Source organism: Pseudorca crassidens, chromosome 7 (genome assembly GCF_039906515.1).
Source record: "Pseudorca crassidens isolate mPseCra1 chromosome 7, mPseCra1.hap1, whole genome shotgun sequence".
In the NCBI taxonomy this organism is placed as follows: Eukaryota; Metazoa; Chordata; class Mammalia; order Artiodactyla; family Delphinidae; genus Pseudorca; species Pseudorca crassidens.
Window position 1 is genome coordinate 100451635 of NC_090302.1, and position 19073 is coordinate 100470707.

General features: G+C 35.8%; 1 protein-coding gene across 6 annotated transcripts in view; it reads left to right on the forward strand.

The window, feature by feature from the left end:
• Positions 1-19073, forward strand: part of PPP3CC (protein phosphatase 3 catalytic subunit gamma) — a 96725-nt gene that overhangs the window by 63974 nt on the left and 13678 nt on the right. For all 6 annotated transcript variants that reach the window (XM_067745125.1, XM_067745121.1, XM_067745123.1 and 3 more), the window contains exons 5-10: positions 4115-4260; positions 6065-6204; positions 8962-9039; positions 9274-9368; positions 13050-13175; positions 13915-13986. In XM_067745125.1, the coding sequence (XP_067601226.1) occupies positions 4115-4260; positions 6065-6204; positions 8962-9039; positions 9274-9368; positions 13050-13175; positions 13915-13986 (657 nt within the window). The remainder of the gene's footprint in view (positions 1-4114; positions 4261-6064; positions 6205-8961; positions 9040-9273; positions 9369-13049; positions 13176-13914; positions 13987-19073) is intronic.

Below are 19073 nucleotides of genomic sequence, written 5' to 3' on the forward strand. Positions count from 1 at the left end.
ACAGGTTGTTTTTTTTTGAAATAAACAAATGTTTGCCATTGTTCATTACTTATAGTAGCAAGAGATTGGTGTGGTTAGATTGTGGTATATCCATAAAGTGAAATATTATATAGATATTAAAAAAAACCAAAACTCTTCATATAACTATATGGCATGATCTCCAAAATATGTTACTAAGTCCAAAAAATAGGAATTCCCTGGCGGTGCAGTGGTTAGGACTCCGTGCTCTCACTGCCAGGTGCCTGGGTTCAATCCCTGATCCGGACACTAAGACCCCTCGTGCTGCACAGCGCAGCCAAAAAAGAAAAGTACAAAAAGGGGCATCCCTGGTGGCACAGTGGTTAAGAATTCGCCTGCCAATGCAGGAGACACGGGTTCGAGCAGCGGAGCAACTAAGCCCGTGCGGCACATCTACTGAGCTTGTGCTCTTGAGCCCGAGAGCCACAACTACTGAGCCTGCAAGCCACAACTACTGAAGCCCGCACGCCTAGAGCCCATGCTCTGCAACAGAAGCCACCACAATAAGAGGCCTGCACACCGCAACGAAGAGTAGGCCCCGCTCGCTGCAACCAGAGAAAAGCCCACGTGCAGCAATGAAGACTCAACGCAGCCAAAAGTAAAATAAATAAAACAAAATAAATAAATTTATTTAAAAAAAGAAGTCCAAAGAGCAAGTGAAAACAGTGTACATATTCTACATTTATGTTAAAAAACAAAAGGATGTTGTGAAAATGGAATAAATATACATATCTGCATATGTATGCGTAGAATATCTTTATAAAGACACCCAGGAAGCTAATTGCCTGCAAAGAGGGGGAGGAGGCACTAATTCTGAACCTTTCTTTTTTTGAACCTATTACCTTTGTTTTAAAAAAACAGTGAAAGCAAATAAAAATTAAAACAAATATATAATCACTGTTTAGACCGGGTCATGGTTTCCTGCAAGTAGTGCTGACTCTCAAAATTACGTTCAAAGAATATTGTTGAAAATTTTGTTTTGTTAATGTTATATTATTGATACTAGTTAGAACTTGTATCAGTGTGAACCTATGACTGAGGTGCATGTTTCCTTCATTGTGGGATATATCTTACAATTTATCATGAAAATAAAACACTTGAGTCAGCTAATTTAACCTTTGGTAATTATATATTTGGCTCTTTAGATTCTCCTACTAAATATTTAATTTAAAAGTAATGATTGGGAGGAGTATTGCATCATGTTAAGAGCATGAACAGGTTCTAGTTCTGCCACTTACTAGTTGCAGCTTTGGACAAGTGAGCCCAGTTTCCTCAGCTTTTTATTTTTATTTTATTTTATTTTTTTGCGGTACGCGGGCCTCTCACTGTTGTGGCCTCTCCCGTTGCGGAGCACAGGCTCTGGACCCGCAGGCTCAGCGGCCATGGCTCACGGGCCCAGCCGCTCCGCGGCATGTGGGATCTTCCCGGACTGGGCCACGAACCCGCATCCCCTGCATCGGCAGGTGGACTCTCAACCACTGCGCCACCAGGGAAGCCCTTCCCCAGCTTTTTAATGAAGATTATGTACCTACTTCACAGGGTTTCAGTGAGGATAAAATAAGGTAATTTTATTGGTTAACACTTATATAGAACCAACTTTGTGTCATACATTATTCAAAGCATTTTACATATGTGAATTCATTTAATCCTCACAGCAATCTTGTAATGTAGGTGGGTATTATTATTAGGCCTATATTATAGATGAGGAAGTAAAGGCACAGAGAGTCAAGTAATTCGTCCAAAGTACTATTGCTAGTAAGTGGCGGAGCTGAGGTTCGAATCCAGGCAGTCAGGTTCCAGACTCCATTCCACTGTGTTGAACACTTAACTCACTGATGGCACAGGTACATTGTGAGCCTTCAACAGATTTCAAAAATAAAGGTGATATAACAATAAATATTACTATACAAGGATTATATATCCATCCTAGAAAATACAGCTAAACTAAGTCATCTTCAATCTAACCCCTCAGAAAATAAAAATGTTGGTATTTATATACATATTCATAAACTTTAAGAAAATTAAAATGGTAACATTCTGTAACCCATTTTGGTTGTGCACTTTGTTTAATTTGATTTGTGACTTTCTGTTTTAATTTACAAAATGGGTTAGGACACTGTATTACTTTCTGTCTTTCTCCAGACTTGGTAGTCTTCTGGAAGTAGGCTAAGGAACTCCTTTGAGTCATTCTTTGGGTTGAAAGGCATCTTATTGATGTAAAATGGTATTTGGAGCATGAATTAATAACTAATTAAAATCCCTGCCTATATGCAACCTTAGGACTCTTACAAAGGAATTCCTTATTGATGTTGGCAACAGGGGGAACTCTGGCTCCATGGATTTACAGGAGAAAAAGTCAAATCACTGGCCACAAATGAAAGGGTTTTTTCCCCTTGATTTTTTTTCCTTTAACACACTTTTTGGCCAGTGCTGGGTCTACTTCAGAGATAGCCAAACGTGTAGTGCTCAGATACAAAGCAGAATATAAGGATGTAATTGCAAGGAGATAGAAAGATGCAGAAGATATGGCTCTTATTAACTTGAAGGTCATAATAGAGTTAGCATATATTGTGAAATAGATGATCTTAACTGCCTTTGTGGTAATACAGAATGCTCTAAAAGTTTATAAAGGAACTCACGCCTCCCTTAATGCCCTCAAATCCTGATCAGTATTGGCAGTAGACAGTCTTCACCTTCTGGGATGAAGCACCTTAAGTGTGGTCCACTGGTTACACCTTCCCTTTAGGGATCTCTCTCCAGTCATTCCTGCTACCCATGTACTGCACTCTGGCCCAAATCTGGACACATCACCCTTCACATTATTCCCCAGAGCCTTGCCAAGACCAGGCTCTGATACTTGAACATGTCTTTTCTAAAAGCATGGAGATTACAAGAAGAAAATAAACACAGAAATAATTACCAACTAGATAATCTGACTCACTTGCTATAGTGTTGTTCTCTGGGGCCTGTAGGCTTTGTCTCATCTTCACAGAATCTTGGAAGAGAAGGAGCTCACAGTTCTGTAGGGCTGCCTGCCTGTATAACTTGTGGCCGTCTCCACCAGTATGCACCTCCTAGCATATTGGCTTTTTGAACCCAAGGCCAAAGAAGAAAACGCTCCCTTTCTCTTTAAACTAAAGCCATCTGCCAACTACTATTTCATGACCTGTTCTTTTTAGATAATTGTGGAAGCCAACCCACTGTCTGCCCACTGGAGTGTTTTTTTGTTCTGTAGCCTCAAAATGACAACCACATCAAAATACAGTTCACTGAGATGAACATTTTTACATAAAATAAAATCAGGACATAATTTGGTTGAAGACCTTAAAAATCATGAGCAAAAATATTATTGACATTTTACTGATGACGCCTAAAACTTCAGTTTCTATTTATATATCTTCAATACCACCAGGAAGTCTTTTTAGACCCAATGCAGACTCACGAGAGACCATGGGGCATACATGGCGTCCATCCTAGAAGAGTACAGTTCAGGAAGGGCAGCATCAGGCATCCCTTTTCATGGAGTAGTCGTCATAGAAGTACATGCCGCAGTCTGGAGCTTTTCTGCCTTTTGCCTCCATTTCTCCCACCCTCTCCTAGTCACAGCTCAGGTGCAAGGAAACAGTATCCACATTGGGCAGATTAGGGAGCCACCCTGGCTTAGAAGCCTCATGCATCACAAATGCCAGTATCTCTTGTAAAAGTTTTATTGGTATAGCTTCCAGGATCCCACGAGGGACATACCTTACGAGTCACCGCACTCAGAGAAGCCCAAAGCTATAGCTTCCGCCAGGTAATTGGGTAATTTTTACCATAAGAAATGTTGCCTAATAACACAGCTGATTACATTCACCTTATCAGGTTTCCAGGACAACAGAGCTAGAAAGTTAATCCAAGGTCACACTTGTAGAAAAAGAGGGAGATTTTGTTTGCCCTTTATCCACAACTTTTCAGAAATATCTGTACAAAGATGATTGTGTTTTCAAATTTGCCTGTAACAAATGGCTTTGGAGTAGCTTCATAATCAACTGGCATATATCCTTTTTCATGTATGATAAATTTTAACTCTCTTCCTTTGTTTTTCCTTTTTTGATAGGTCGAATCAAATATTCTGAACAGGTGTATGATGCGTGTATGGAAACATTTGACTGTCTTCCTCTTGCTGCCCTCTTAAACCAGCAGTTTCTGTGTGTACATGGAGGAATGTCACCTGAAATTACTTGTTTAGATGACATTCGGAAAGTAAGTAATCTTTCATTAGTCTCATGGAGTAAATATGCTTTTAATTTTGTTTTTTATTACAGTCAACTAATATGTCTTTATTGCTGAAAATTTTTAAATACAGATAATTAAAAGTAAGAAAATGGAAATCACCTGTGTTCTTGTCATTGGGCAATAACTACTGTTAACATTTTCCTATATATCTTCCAGAAAATGTCTAATTTTTTTAAATAAATTTATTTTATTTATTTATTTATTTTTGGCTGCATTGGGTCTTCGTTGCTGCGCACGGGCTTTCTCCAGTTGCAGCGAGCGGGGGCCACTCCTCATTGCAGTGCGCAAGCTTCTCATTGCGGTGGCTTCTCTTGTTGTGGAGCACGGGCTCTAGGCATGCAGGCTTCAGTAGTTGTGGCATGCAGGCTCAGTAGTTGTGGCTCGCGAGCTCTAGAGTGCAGGCTCAGTAGTTATGGCTCACGGACTTAGTTGCTCCCCAGCATGTGGGATCTTTCTGGAGCAGGGTTCGAACCCATGTCCCCTGCATTGGCAGGCGGATTCTTAACGACTGCTCCACCAGGGAAGCCCAGAAAATGTCTGATTTTTAACGAAGTCTGTGCTTTTACCAACTAGAAACATATTTTGAGTATAACCCTGAAACTTTAAATTATGTAGCAATAGGAAGGAAAAAAGCCAGGGTTCTAATCCCTGTACTGCCATTAATTGTGTAACCTTTACCAAATCACTTAACCTCTTAGATTTTCTTCTCTGTAAAATGAGGACGTTGAAATGGATGGTCTGAGGACTCTCCCAGCTCTGAAATTCATTGACTTTGACATTTCAGATGATAGAGTTTAATTGCTACACTTGCCTTAGTTGGTAATTGTGATTTTTCAGGATTATGTATCTTCATGACTGAAAAAAGGTGATCAGTCTTTTTTCATTTATATTGTTCTACATCACCATCTTCTCTTCTGTACCTTGTATTCTCTTACCTCTCTTATATAGGTACTGAAACTAAAAAATTTTCTGTTTGTAAAATTTCTCTGAATTAAAGTTACTGTCCTCAAGGTAAGAGGGTGTATGCCTGTATGCACAGCCTTTTCTGCTGCCGTGTTGTTATTAAATAAACAACATTTCTCTTTTACATAGTAAATCTTGAATTTTACAATTCTGAATCAATTGTATTAATATAAAGCTCCCTTTTCACTTAGTAGAGGTTCTCTTCTTGGCATTCAGTTATCCTAGTTACTTGTTTTCTCTTGGCTTTCATGCGTTAACCAAAGCAGCAGTGACTAAAGGCTTGAATTAATAACTTATATTAAAATGCCTCCACTGAATAGAATGGAAAGGATGAAAGCCTTTTGCAAAATAAAACTAGCATTCTTTAAAATAAAGAAATCTCCATTGGAATGAGATAAACAATGAACAGAAACACTCAAAACCCTTCCTGCTGTCATGGTAACATTGGCTCACCTAGGCAATTGAAATAAACTTTACAGGGTCTTTCTAATAAATAGTATGTTTCTATAGTGATTGATTTCACATTCAAATTAAATGAGCACCGCTTTTAAGATTAGGATGTAAGGAGGTCCTTTTCTACTGTAGGGATAGGGATATTTATTAAAATTTAATACCAAAAACAAATAAAAATTGTATCTACATTTATTAAATGTTCATTTTCTTCCTAAAGGAAAATTCTTTAGGGGCTTACCGCCCACTCTCCTAATACATTCTTATGGGTGGAAAGGTGTTTTTTGACCCATACCATTTTCCAAAAGCTCTTTTGCTTTCATGATTTTTCTTCTTTTGGCTTTTACGTGTCTTCTAGTTAGACAGGTTTAAAGAACCTCCAGCCTTTGGGCCAGTGTGTGACCTGCTTTGGTCTGATCCCTCAGAGGATTATGGCAATGAAAAGACCTTGGAACACTATACCCACAACACGGTCCGAGGGTGCTCTTATTTTTACAGGTAAGCTAATCCTCAGAAAATTAGAAAAAGGAAATTGTAACATATTTTATCAAATTATTTTTAACTACATATTTTGTATCTTGAATTTGTGTCGCTCAGGGACTTCTATTTAATTTTTTGATTAATTGAAGGCAGAAAACTCTGTTTTGTTTTTTATATTTTACTCAGTATTATGCCCTAATAAGTGTAATATACTGAACATGACTGAATAGAACATCTTGCAGTGCTTAAATATTGTTGTCTGACTTTAAATGATCTAGATTATTTGTTCCCAAACATCATCTATTGACTTTTTTAAAAATAAAGATTTCTTGGCTCTTCCCTCAGAGATTCTGATTCAGTAAGCCTGAGACAAGGGAATCCTTTTATTTTTTTAGAAAGCTCTCCAGCTTTTGGAACCACCGGTATTGGCAAAGATATAAAAAGAACAGGACATTGTGAACTAAGCCCAGGACATTTCCTGGAAGTTGGTTGTTGTCTTAAATCTCATATGTGAGCTTTCATTGTGCTTTGCCACTCCAAATTAGGGAGATTCAGGGAAGTTTGAAGCCTGAATTTTTTAAAAATCCAAATATTTTATTCTGATAAATAATACCTGTATTTAGTACCCTGAAAAATCTTTGATAATTGCCTAAGATAATGCATTCATTAAATGAAATCCTGCACACAAAAGGAAGCCTCAGTTTTGCCATAGTTTTAACATTCTTCTAAGTAAACTTTTTTCATTCCATTCTGCCAACTTTAGCAGTGACTAATATGATGAAGTCATTTAAATTTTACTTCTCTTTACATTGCTTAAAATAAGGAACATAAAACTTTTATTTTTAGCACATTATAAATTGGTACAATTTCTATGGCAGTGAGCTTGACAACATCTCTCAATTATAAATGGCCATGGCTTTTGTTCCAGAATTTCTACTTCTAAAATGTAATCCTGTGGCTATATAGTCAGTCCTCATTATTCAAGAATTCTGATTTGCAAATTTGCCTACTTGCTAAGATTTATTTGTAACCCTGGAATCAATACTCACAACACTTCCAGTCATTCACAGACATTCAAGTGTACAGAGCAACGGAAAATTTGAGACACCCTGTGCACGTTCCGGCTGAGGTTGAACGTGCAGCTGCTCTGCCTCTTGTTTCAGCTCTCATACTGTAAGCAAGTATTCTTTTTGTGGTCTATTTAGTGAAACATTTCCCACATTTTTTGTTGGTGTTTTGCTGTTTAAAATGGCCCCAAGCATACTGCTGAAGTGCCATCTAGTGTTCCTATGTGCAAGAAGGCTGTGATGTGTTATATAAGCTCCATTCAGGAATGAGTTGTGGCACTGTTGGCCATGAGGCCCATGTTAATGAATCAACAATATACATTAAATAAGGTGATTTTACACAGAAACACACATAAAACAAGGTTATGTGTTGATTAGTTGACGAAAACGTTGTGACCAGAGGCTCACAGAACCGAAACCCTGTATTTCCCCTAGGAGCAGTCGTTCAGTATTCACTAACTCAGTTTTTGCAGCAACTTTATAGAACACAGCTACTGCAAATGATAGGAATCAGCTGTACTTGAAAAGGTGTAAAATGCATGTACAAGTTTTTCATTGTTGCATTATTTATGATGATGGTTTTAAACAACCTAAACGTTCAATAGGAGACTAGTTAAATAAATGCTTGTACATCCAGACAATGGAATGTACCAGACAATGCAATGAGGCTGTTTTTTAAAAATGAAAAAAAGAAAACAAATCCTTTGTATACTGGTTGGAATAATCACTAGTGTAAAGTGAAAAAAAAGACATAGTAAAAAGCTATGTGTACCGTCTGATGACATTTCTGAAAGGGGGGGGTGTGCATATGTGTGTGCATAATTGCTTGAAATTGAATATGGTATCTCTGAAAGGGCACTCAAAGAAACCAAGAACATTGGTTGCTTCCAGGGTAGCTGGAAGATAGAGGTAAGATGGAGGGAGACATTTCACTGTATAACTTTTTATATCTTTTAATTTTATGCCACGTGAATGTGCAGCCTATTTTAAAACTTACTTTTTCTAGTGAACATAAGAAACAAAGATTAAACATAAATTAAATAATTAACACTTGGATAATTCCAGGATAATTTTGTATTCTCCAGTTCTTCGTATCAAACATTTGCCATTCAGAAAGGTACTAGTGCTAAGAGAATACGATAGGAGATATGCAAATATCATACCTTTCATTTGAATAAGGTTGGATATAGTATTTGTATTTGCTCCTGAAATATTCCTGCATAATATCATCTTGATATTGATATTACCTGTGAAGCTATAAGTAGGTTCTTTAACTTTTCTAACAGTTTTACAATTTGAAAATTGTGTGTTCGGTTTTTAGCACCTACTACACACACACACACACACACACACACACACACACACACACACACACACACTGCTGTGATACTTTTTTTTATATCAAGATACCAAGAAAAGTTTTGGTGTTGTATTATTATTGTGTGGGTTAAGAAAAAAAAAAAGGTGGGGGAACTCTGCTTCTGTCCTAGGGTTGTCTGTTATCTGTGTCCTTGATCTGGAATGAGGAATATCAGTGACATGGAAAAACGAGAGTGATGATTGCTAAGCTATTAATAAAAGTTCAGTGGTAATGAAAACCTATAATTTTGAAACAAGTTCAACTCATTTCATCTTGACTTCTCCCCTTTCTCCTATTAAAAAACAAGTGTTTTAATTCTGGATTTGTGTTTTCTATTTTCTTTTTCAGTTACCCTGCAGTTTGTGAATTTTTGCAGAACAATAATCTGTTATCAATAATCAGAGCCCATGAAGCCCAAGATGCTGGGTAAGTTATATTAAAACTGTACCATGACTTCCCTGGTGGTCCAGCGGTTAAGACTCCACATTCCACTGCAGGGGGGCACGGGTTCAATCCCTGGTCAGGGAAGTAAGATCCTACTTATGGTGTGGCGTGGCCAAAACCAAAAACAAACAAACAAAAACAACCAACTGTACCAAACAGCACTGAAAAGTTTTTGCCTTTAACATCAAGACAGACGGGCTGTCATTTCTCTTCCAGGTATCGAATGTACAGGAAGAGCCAAACGACAGGCTTTCCATCACTCATTACTATTTTCTCTGCCCCCAATTACCTAGATGTCTATAACAATAAAGGTAAAGGAGACCAGCAATACTTGAGTTTGAATTTGTGAGTGAGTATATGTGAGCTCTAGTTGAATATGTATGTGCATAGGTAATTTTCGGAATATATATAAATTTTAAATAAGAAAAAAAAGGATCTTAATTGAAACAAAGGCCAAGAAACTTAGAATTTGGGCTTCTGCTTGGTTTTCATCTCCTAAGGATTATTGGGCTCTTTGTGAGTATAAATAATGATTACAATAGGTCTGATTTATACTACTGAATCAAAATATAAGAAGAATAAATTACTTCAGGTTCAGGTTAGAAAAGTCAGCATAAATTATTGGTTTTGGTGAATTTAATTTATTTATAACAGTACTACCTCAATAAAATGTCACTGTTTAGTGTTTTAATGTCTGTCTGTTAAGCTGTTTTTGCTATTAAGAAATAATACTGTTAGAATGAATACTCTACAAAAAGTCAGAAAAATCTTCATTTTAGTCCAAGCCCTGCCAGAAACTAATAGTGTGACTTTAGGTAAGTCATATAATCTTTCTTAACCTCAGTTTCCCATATAAAAAAGATAATTGGATATAACATGCCTTTTGATCCAGAAATTCTACTTCTAAGACTTTTAGTCTATTTTAGTCATTTTTTTAAATTTAACATTTATGATTCCTAGTTCATAAGTTTTGTATCAGGGCAGTGGTCTACTTAAAAACCTCCTCTGTAACATGCCTCTGTAACTATTTTGCTGTATGACTATAAAATAATAGAACTTTTAAACAAACATGCCAGAACAAATATATCCAAGTGAGTATTGTCCCTTCAAGGTAGTTACCTTGGGAGGTTATACACTTATTCCAACAATGCTGCCCATTGTTCAAACATTTTTGGAACTCCTCTTTTGGCATTGCCTTCAGAGTCTGCGACACATTCTTTTGATTATCCTCAATGATGGGAAATCTTCGTCCTTTGAGGGTGGATTTGATTTTTGGAACAGCCAAAAGTCATTCGGAGTCAAGACTGATGAATAAGGTGAGTGATCAAGCTAGACGATACCATTTGGGGTCAGGAACAAGGTATGATTATAAGGTAATGAGACTGGTTTTTCTTGTGTTGCTTATAAAATGGCTCTGGAGGCAATTCCAAAAGAGGAGTTCCAGAAACGTTTTGAGTGATGGCACCATCTTTGGATTAAATATACGGTAAGGCAGCAAGGTATATTGATAAGAGCACTGAGCTAGGAGTCAGAAATCCTAGTCTAGTCCTGCTTCACTTTTAAATTCACAGTTAATGAGATACTTAACTTCTCTGAGCCTCAGTTTGTCCTTAAAATAACTGTGATATAGGCTTGTTGGAGATAAGTTGGAATAGTCAAAATGAATATTAAAAACATTGGTCAAACTATAAATTGCTCTACTATTATAACATTCTACTGTTATTGTGCCTGGTGTGATTACAGCAAAGGACCACACTCATCTGATATATAAGGTCTGGTGTGTTTGTCGTTGGTGGTTTCTTAAGTCTCATTACTTTATAGTCATATCTTGTATATGCAGTTTGGGAGAGAAGTTTAAAAGAGGCCCACAATATATTTACTACTTCCTCTATTTCAGAGTAGACTATGAAATGGCACATCTCATTTCAATCTGTTTTGGAACAGTTATCTCTGAATGTCCTTAGTGACTTGCTGTCCATTTTAAAAAGACATTTCTTTGACTTAAATTCTCTTCCAGTCTTATATTTTCTTTTTGCTACTCGTCAATCTTTCCTGAGTCTTAGCTATCCTATAGTACTCTGCTTCTCCCTAACTCCATTCTTTCTTATTTCCTTTTTCCTAATATTTCCAATACATTAGAGACTTAGTTTTTGTTCTCGTTTCCTCCCTTATGAATAGTATGTGCCACTTATGTTGTCAAACTTCCTCAAGGACAGTGTCCCTAGTCCTCTTATCTATGATGAAGATTTTCCCTTCTTACTTCCTTTATTAACCTTACTATTAAAAGTGTCTATTGAGGGAATTCCCTGGCAGTCCAGTGGTTAGGACTTGGCACTTTCACTGCCAGGGGCCCGGGTTCAGTCCCTGGTTGGAGAACCAAGATCCTGCAAGCTGCACAGCGTTGGCCAAAAAAAAAAAAAAAAGTGTCTATTGATTGCTCAGTGGATTTATCAGTGTGCTAATCTGAAACATGTCGTCTAAATCAGCAATCACTTTACTAGCTTACTAACTGCCAGTTCATTCTTTGCCATATTCTAATCTGGTCTTGTTCTTGATTATTCCTTTAGTAAACTGTTAAAGTCACAGTTGATTCTGAGTTTTTTGTTGGCTTTGACATAATTGGTAACATACTTTACCTTGAAACAATCTTATTTTCCTTGGTTGTTTCTTAACCTTTGGCCGGGGGGAGGGGGGCATGTGGCATCTAAAATAATCTCTGGTGGTACTCAGTTATTCACCGCACAAGTATCTCTTTTCTTGAAGAAAGCAACTCTATCCCCCTTTCCTTCTTCTCTTTCTTTTACTGTTGTTTTTCTTTCTTGTATATTCTTTAGACTTATTGGTACCAACAGGCATTTCTTAGTTCCACTGGTTAAATGAAAGACCTTTAAGTCATGATTTTTAAACATCTCTATTTCTATTTTGTGTCCACCTCCCACCTCTTTTTCTTGTGTAGATTGAGGGAGTTGTTGAATATTTACATATTCATCTAACCTAAGTAAAATACATATACTTGAAAATAATGGGACATGTACATTGTAACCAGTATTAGAAGCTTCTTAAAAGCTGAAAATCCTATTTTCATATATTTTCTTTATAATCTATGGTGTACATTTTAAACATCCAGTGACTTTAATTTTGAGAATACTAGGCTATCCTGCAATAAGCAAAGAGACAGGAATCAGGAGATGACCTATAACTGTCATTTCTAGAGAACTATTATACCCTATTCTATTTATGATCATAGTAAGAATAATTAAGAGTAATGCAAACCACATTGCATTCTGGTGATGAAAACTAAGGGATTGGATTTTAAAAAGTTTTAAATATAAAGAAAATCAGTTTGGTACCAAAATATATATATGAACTGGTTAATATTAAACATTTATAGAGTGTGAGCAATATACTAACTGTGTATAGGAGAGACGGGCATTTTTTTCTTCACATACTGTATGCAGAGATGATTTAATCTACTTTGAACCTTATTAAATTGCTCCAAGTTTACCATCTATCTGTATCCCCCACTATGAATTAATAACTGCTATGTTATAAACTAAAAAGTTTATAAAATCTTTGGCTCTGGCTAATGACTAGGAAAACAGGCTGTGTTCATTTAATGAGAAATGTTTGCCCTCAGAGGAAAGTTGTAATTGTAACCACTTGGCCTATAAAGGGAAATTATGATGAAATTTTTCTCATGTGGAATCTGAGATTTCTATAGATAGTTACTGTGCAAGACCCTTTGAAGTTTCAGAGTTTAGTTTCTTTTGTACTTTTATTATATATAAGAGCTCTTCAGGTAACTTTGTTTCTTGGGATAATTCTTAAAAGAATGAACTATGTGACATGCTTTAAGATTTTCCATCTGTCTTGAATTTATAAATGGAAAGTAAGTTCTTGAATTCTGTGTAACAGGTACACAGCTGTACAAAGTGTACCAGTTGCCATGTCATTTTCCTCTGTGCCAGACTTTCCTCCTTTTTCCTTTTTAGCTGCTGTGTTAAAATATGAAAACAATGTCATGAATATCAGGCAGTTTAACTGTTCTCCACACCCATACTGGCTTCCAAACTTTATGGATGTTTTCACGTGGTCTTTGCCTTTTGTTGGGGAAAAAGGTAAGAGAACTAAAGCATCTGGACCATCAATTGTCCTAACTAGTGACTGAGCACCCTTATATTTGCATGAGTTCCCTGATGGTTCAGAAATGTTTTTCTTAAAGTTATCAGAAATGTTTTCTATTTTCATTGTTCTCTACAAAGATGTTTAAGTGGCGCTTAATTGGTTTTTAAATTGTAATTCTAGTTGATTATGCTTTTCTTATTCTAAATATCAATTTAAAAATAGCTGTTGTCCTATAATCAAGATGTTAAAATAACATAAGTAACAATAAAATAACCATTCCTTCAGTGATTTCTGCAGTGATAAAGAGATTTAAATAGGAATTATTTTTCTTGGAATTTTATTTGTGCACCTATACAAATAAGCTATGCAAATATATAAGCCTGTTGTACATAGGCCTGGTGGCTTAACTTCTTTGTAAAATGTGAGGAAATCCTTTCATATGTATATCAGTGAAGAAAAGGCTCTGGCAGCAGTCTAACGAGATCAAGTAGTAGTTATGCAATGGAATCTTCAAAGACTCCGTACTTTAACTGGAGCAAATAATCTCCCCCAAATCTATATCAACTTGAAGGTCTGCATTTAATGCTGTTCCTTACAGCTACTCTGAATAGCAAAATGACAAATCATTTTTATCTATGTTTATTTAACATGTATGTTTATATATCCACATCATTTTAGAGAAAGTACCTTATTAATTATATAAATTTTGGGTTATTTTGTCTTATCATCTAGTCACAGAGATGCTGGTTAACATTCTCAACATATGCTCTGATGATGAATTGATTTCCGATGATGAAATTGAAGGTAAACTTGCCTTTTCCTCCTTTGAATCAGAAACGAAGAAGTTTTGGTTTTGGTTTTAGTTTGTTGTGAATAATTTTCTTTGTCTAATTAAAAAAAGAATTCTGCTCATTGTAGAAAAAATGAAATTTGAAAAATACAGGAAACCATAAATAAGAAAAAAAAGTCACCCATAATCCTACCATCTCATAGATATCCACTGTTAACATCTTGATATAAATACTGTATTAGTGTCTTTTTTTCCTCTTTTTTCTTTTAAACAAAAATGAAGTCATGTGATAGTTTCACAAACATTTCCTGGGTTTTTTGTAGACTACTTTTTAATGGTTACATAGTTATCCATGTCAGTCATTCTTTGTTTTATCCAATCCCCTGCTGTTGGATATTAGATTTGTTCCAAATTTTCTTTTAAAACCCCACAGTTTTGAAAATTTTTATAGATAAATCTTTACCTGTTCTGTTCAACAACCAATGTTTTTTATACGCCTTATATGTGCCAGCAATTGTATAGGTCCTAAGCTCTCAAAAAGCTTATATTCTGGTGGTGGGAAAACAAACAAACAATGCATATGAGTCAAATATTGATATGTGGTATGAAAGAAAGGAGAACAATACTAGGAAATGAAAATTAACACTTTCTTGATTATTTCCATAGGATAAATTTCTAGAAATTGAAAATTGGTGTCAATTAGTACTTAACAGTTTTAAATTGGATACAGATGACCTAGAAAAGCTATAACAGTTTACATTTTGTGTATGTGATACATAGTTCACAGTGTTCTCTCCAATACTATTTATTTTAATTTTTGTAGTCTGCTGTTTTTTTTAACTTAAATATTTATTTTTATGATGACTAATGAAGTTTTTTTCTTGTATTTATTGACCACCCTTATTTCTTTTTATGAGTTGTCAATTCATTTATTTTGCCCACTTTTCTACTGTTATGTGCATGTTTGTTTGTTTTTCTTCTTATTGGCCTGTGAGCGATATTTATATAGTTACATTTTGTTGTATACATAGCCAAGTATTTTTTCCCTAATATGTTTCAGGAGGTTTGATTTTAAAGATAGATCCTAACTTATCTGAGAATGCAGAAGATTCTGGAGAGATGGTAGCACCTTAGCACAAACCTCTGACCGTCTCATTCTCCCCAAGCTTATGCTAAGGTGATTCACTCAGCTGTTAGGATGAGCTATGTACATAGTGGAGAAAGCCTAGCTTACTTTGAGAATATAGATGAGAGTCCTATACATACTTATGCTTCAGATTCCACATTGAAGGTGCAGAGCAGATGGAGCATAGCTTGTGTTTACCTTTATGAATGGGATAGGAGATCACTGCAGGGAACCAGGTCTTGAGAAAATAGTGCAGCCAAGTGAAAATTAAAACAAAGAATTTAAGTTAGGAAAGGATGAAATATGTAAGAAATACATCTAGTAAATTTTATATTTAAATCTAAGTGGAAATGGAAATTATTGTGAACTCTATTGTATGTATTAACTCTATTGTGTGTATGTATCCTTGATTATCATAAGGACATACTTACTAAATTATGCCCAAAGTTACATATGGATATATTTATTGAAGTATCATCTGTAGTAGCAAAAGAGTCAAACAATCTAAATATCCCTCAGTGGAGAGCTGGGTAAATCAATCACGATATATCCATATGATAGATTCTCCACATGGAATATTATTTCTCTTCTGTAAGCCTCCTTTCTTCTCCCCTTCTCTTCTAGTTAGTTCCTATTCAGCTTATTGTTACTTCGTCATGGAAGATATTTCTGATCTCCCTGACTAGATCCAACACCCCTGTCATGCTCTCATATCAATGGTGCTAACTTCTTAGCATTTGATAGAGTTGCGATTTTACATTTATTTATACTGTTACAAGATTAATATATTAATGTATTTAATAAGTGACTTTATACTGTTAAGTCACTCAACAGTAAATTCCCTGAGTGCTGGGACAAAATTCGTTCTTGCTTACCATTATCACCTTAAAGCCAAGTATAGTGCAATGAGCATGGTAGGTAAATATTTGTGGTATGAAGTACAACTATTAAAAAAATAAAAGAATGGAGTAGAGCTGTTGGTGCTGATATGGAAAGTGTATTAGATGTTAAGTACAAAAGTAAATGGATAGAATCCTCTTATTCCCATTTATTACAAGGTATGTGGGTATAAACTGATACAGGATTTTAAAACTTTTTTTCTGAAAGGAAATGAAGAATAACCTTTAGGTTACGCTGGTGAATTGAACACACTTCTAATTCCATTCCTTCCTGAAACCACACTAAAACTACAGTACAATTTTGGTTTTATCTAAGTGATATAAACTAAGGATTTTCACTTTAGTAATGCCAGACAGATAGTTTAAAGCAATCTTGACTCTTAAGACAACTAGAAAAGGTAGACAAAATATTTTAAAAAGTTGCTTCAAAGGCATTCAGAAAACTAAGAAAGTAATAAAGAATTACCAAGTAGAGATCTGGAGAAAGGCATAAATCCAGAGAGGTAAGACATTTGGTTACGTATGGGACCAATTTTCTCCTAAAGGCATTCATGAATATCAAAAGAGGGGGCTGAGAGGTTGACCAGCCCTCTTGATAGAAGCTAAAAAAAGTTGGGGTTCATGACTTGCCAAAGATGAATTGAGTGCTGATAAGCTTCTGCTCATTGGTTTGGGACCCCCAAAGGTTGCATCTATGTAAGAGTAAGGGTGAACTGGAAATAGAATGCCCTGGAAGGGACTACAGCCTGTCTTCAAGTCATTTCAGTCTCTGAAATTTAAATAAGGTGGTCCCAAGCATCTGGCAAAAGCAAACCTCTTTAGACGAAGATAGCATTATGTAGAACTTTAAACTACTGCAAACTGTCTTTCAAATATAATACATGGCTCACAACCAAAAATAACTAGGCATATGAGGAGACATAACAAAATGAATGAGAACCAGCAGAAAGAGCAAAAAATAAAAACAGACCCTCAGGTTCTCCAGACACTGGCTTTATCAGACCAAACTTTAAAATAACTATTCTAAAAAATAAAACAATGCTAACTATTCAAGAACATAAAAGACTAGATTAAAAATTTTGGTAGAGAACTGTGAATTATAAGAAGGGATGTAGCAGAGTTGATAAAGCACAAAAAGAAAGTTCTAGGAATGAAAAATAAAAAACACAGCAGATGAATTAACAGCAGATTCAATAAAGCTAAACAAAGAATAAATGAACTAGAATATAAGTCAGAAGAAACAACCTGGAATAAATCACAAAGAGAAAAAATAAAATACCCCAAAAAGTATAAGAGACATGGAGGATACAGTGAATAGGTATCACCTGTGTGTTTGGAATCCTAGAGAAGAGAGAGAGAATGGGGTAGAACCAGTATTTGAAGAGATAATGGATTGAAATTTTTCTAAAACTGACAAGTTAAGCCACAGATTGAGGAAGTCCCCCAAACCAAAGCAGAATGAATACAAAGAAAACAATATCTAAGCACATCATAGTAAAAGTGCTTCAGGTGAAAGACAAAGAAAAAAATCTTAAAGCAGCCAGGAAAAAAAAAAATCGATTACTTTCAAAAGAGAACAATTAAACTGACAGTAGATTCTCAATGGACACAATGGAAGCAGGAAACCATGGAATGACATATTCAAAGTACTGAAAGATAATAATTGGTACATCTAGAATTCTATACCTAGCAGAAATACCCTTCAAAAATGAAGAAGAAATAAGCATTTTTCAGCTATTCTTCCCTTTAAAAAAGGTACTAAGAATTACCAGGAGACCCACACTAAATGAAATTCTGAAGAATATTATTCAAACAGAAGGAAAATACCAGACGGAAGCTTGGAGAGTCAGGAAGAAATAAAGAGTACAAATAGTAGAAAATATGTGGGTAAATCAAGTGAATTTAGACCTTATTAAACAATAATAATTTTTGTTGGATTTAAAAGACAATTAAAATATATGACCATAATAGTCGGCAGTGGGATAGAGTTAAAGTGTGTAAGGACGCTATATTATCTGGGGAGAGGAGAAAAGTACCTGTTAACATTATACTTTGATAAGTAAGAGATGCATGGTGTAAGAGTAATTTTCAAGAAAGGAGGGCTGGGCTTCCCTGGTGGCGCAGTGGTTGAGAGTCCGCCTGCTGAAGCAGGGGACACGGGTTCGTGCCCCGGTCTGGGAATATCCCACATGCTGCAGAGCGGCTGGGCCCGTGAGCCATGGCCACTGAACCTGCGTGTCCGGAGCCTGTGCTCTGCAATGAGAGAGGCCACAACAGTGAGAGGCCCGCGTACCGCAAAAAAAAAAAAAAAGAAAGGAGGACTTTTTAAAAAGTATGTACCCTTTAAGTTATAGAAAAAATGACATGATAAAAAAAATAACCTAGAAGGCAAGAAAGGAGGGAAGGTACCTATAACACTAGGACAAATAGAATAAATTATGTTGATAAATTTATCAGCAACTTCATTAAATGTAAATGAATAAAAGACAGATTGTCAGGTAAGATTTTTTAAAAAACATTTTATGATGGTTTATGAGACATCTAAAACATAAAGATACAGAAAATTTGAAAGTAAAAGGAGAATAAATATATAGTCCAAATACTAACCAAAGAAAAGCTGTTGTAGATAGATTAATATTACATGAAATAAATGCTAAAACAAAAATAAGATGGGGAATTCCCTGGCGGCCCAGTAGTTAGGACTTCACGCTTTCACTGCTGAGGATGCGGGTTCAATCCCTGGTCGGGGAACTAAGATCCTGCATGCCACATGGAGCAGCCAAAAATTAAAATAAAATAAAATGAAATGAAATGAATTACCCATGGGTCATATATCACAATTAAAATTTCAAAATATTTTGAACTGAATGAAAATAAAAAGCAGTACATATTAAAACTTGAGGGCAGGCAGTGCACCAGGCAGGCCTGGGTTTGGGGCTGGAACCAGAACCTCAGCAGATGTTCACTGGTTGACAGCAGAGGAGAGGAACCAAGTTGACCTTAAAGCAGCAGGATGGTAAGAATTAAGTGAGAGAGGTGCCATCTACAAGGAGTTCTCTTTCAAATATTGTAATCA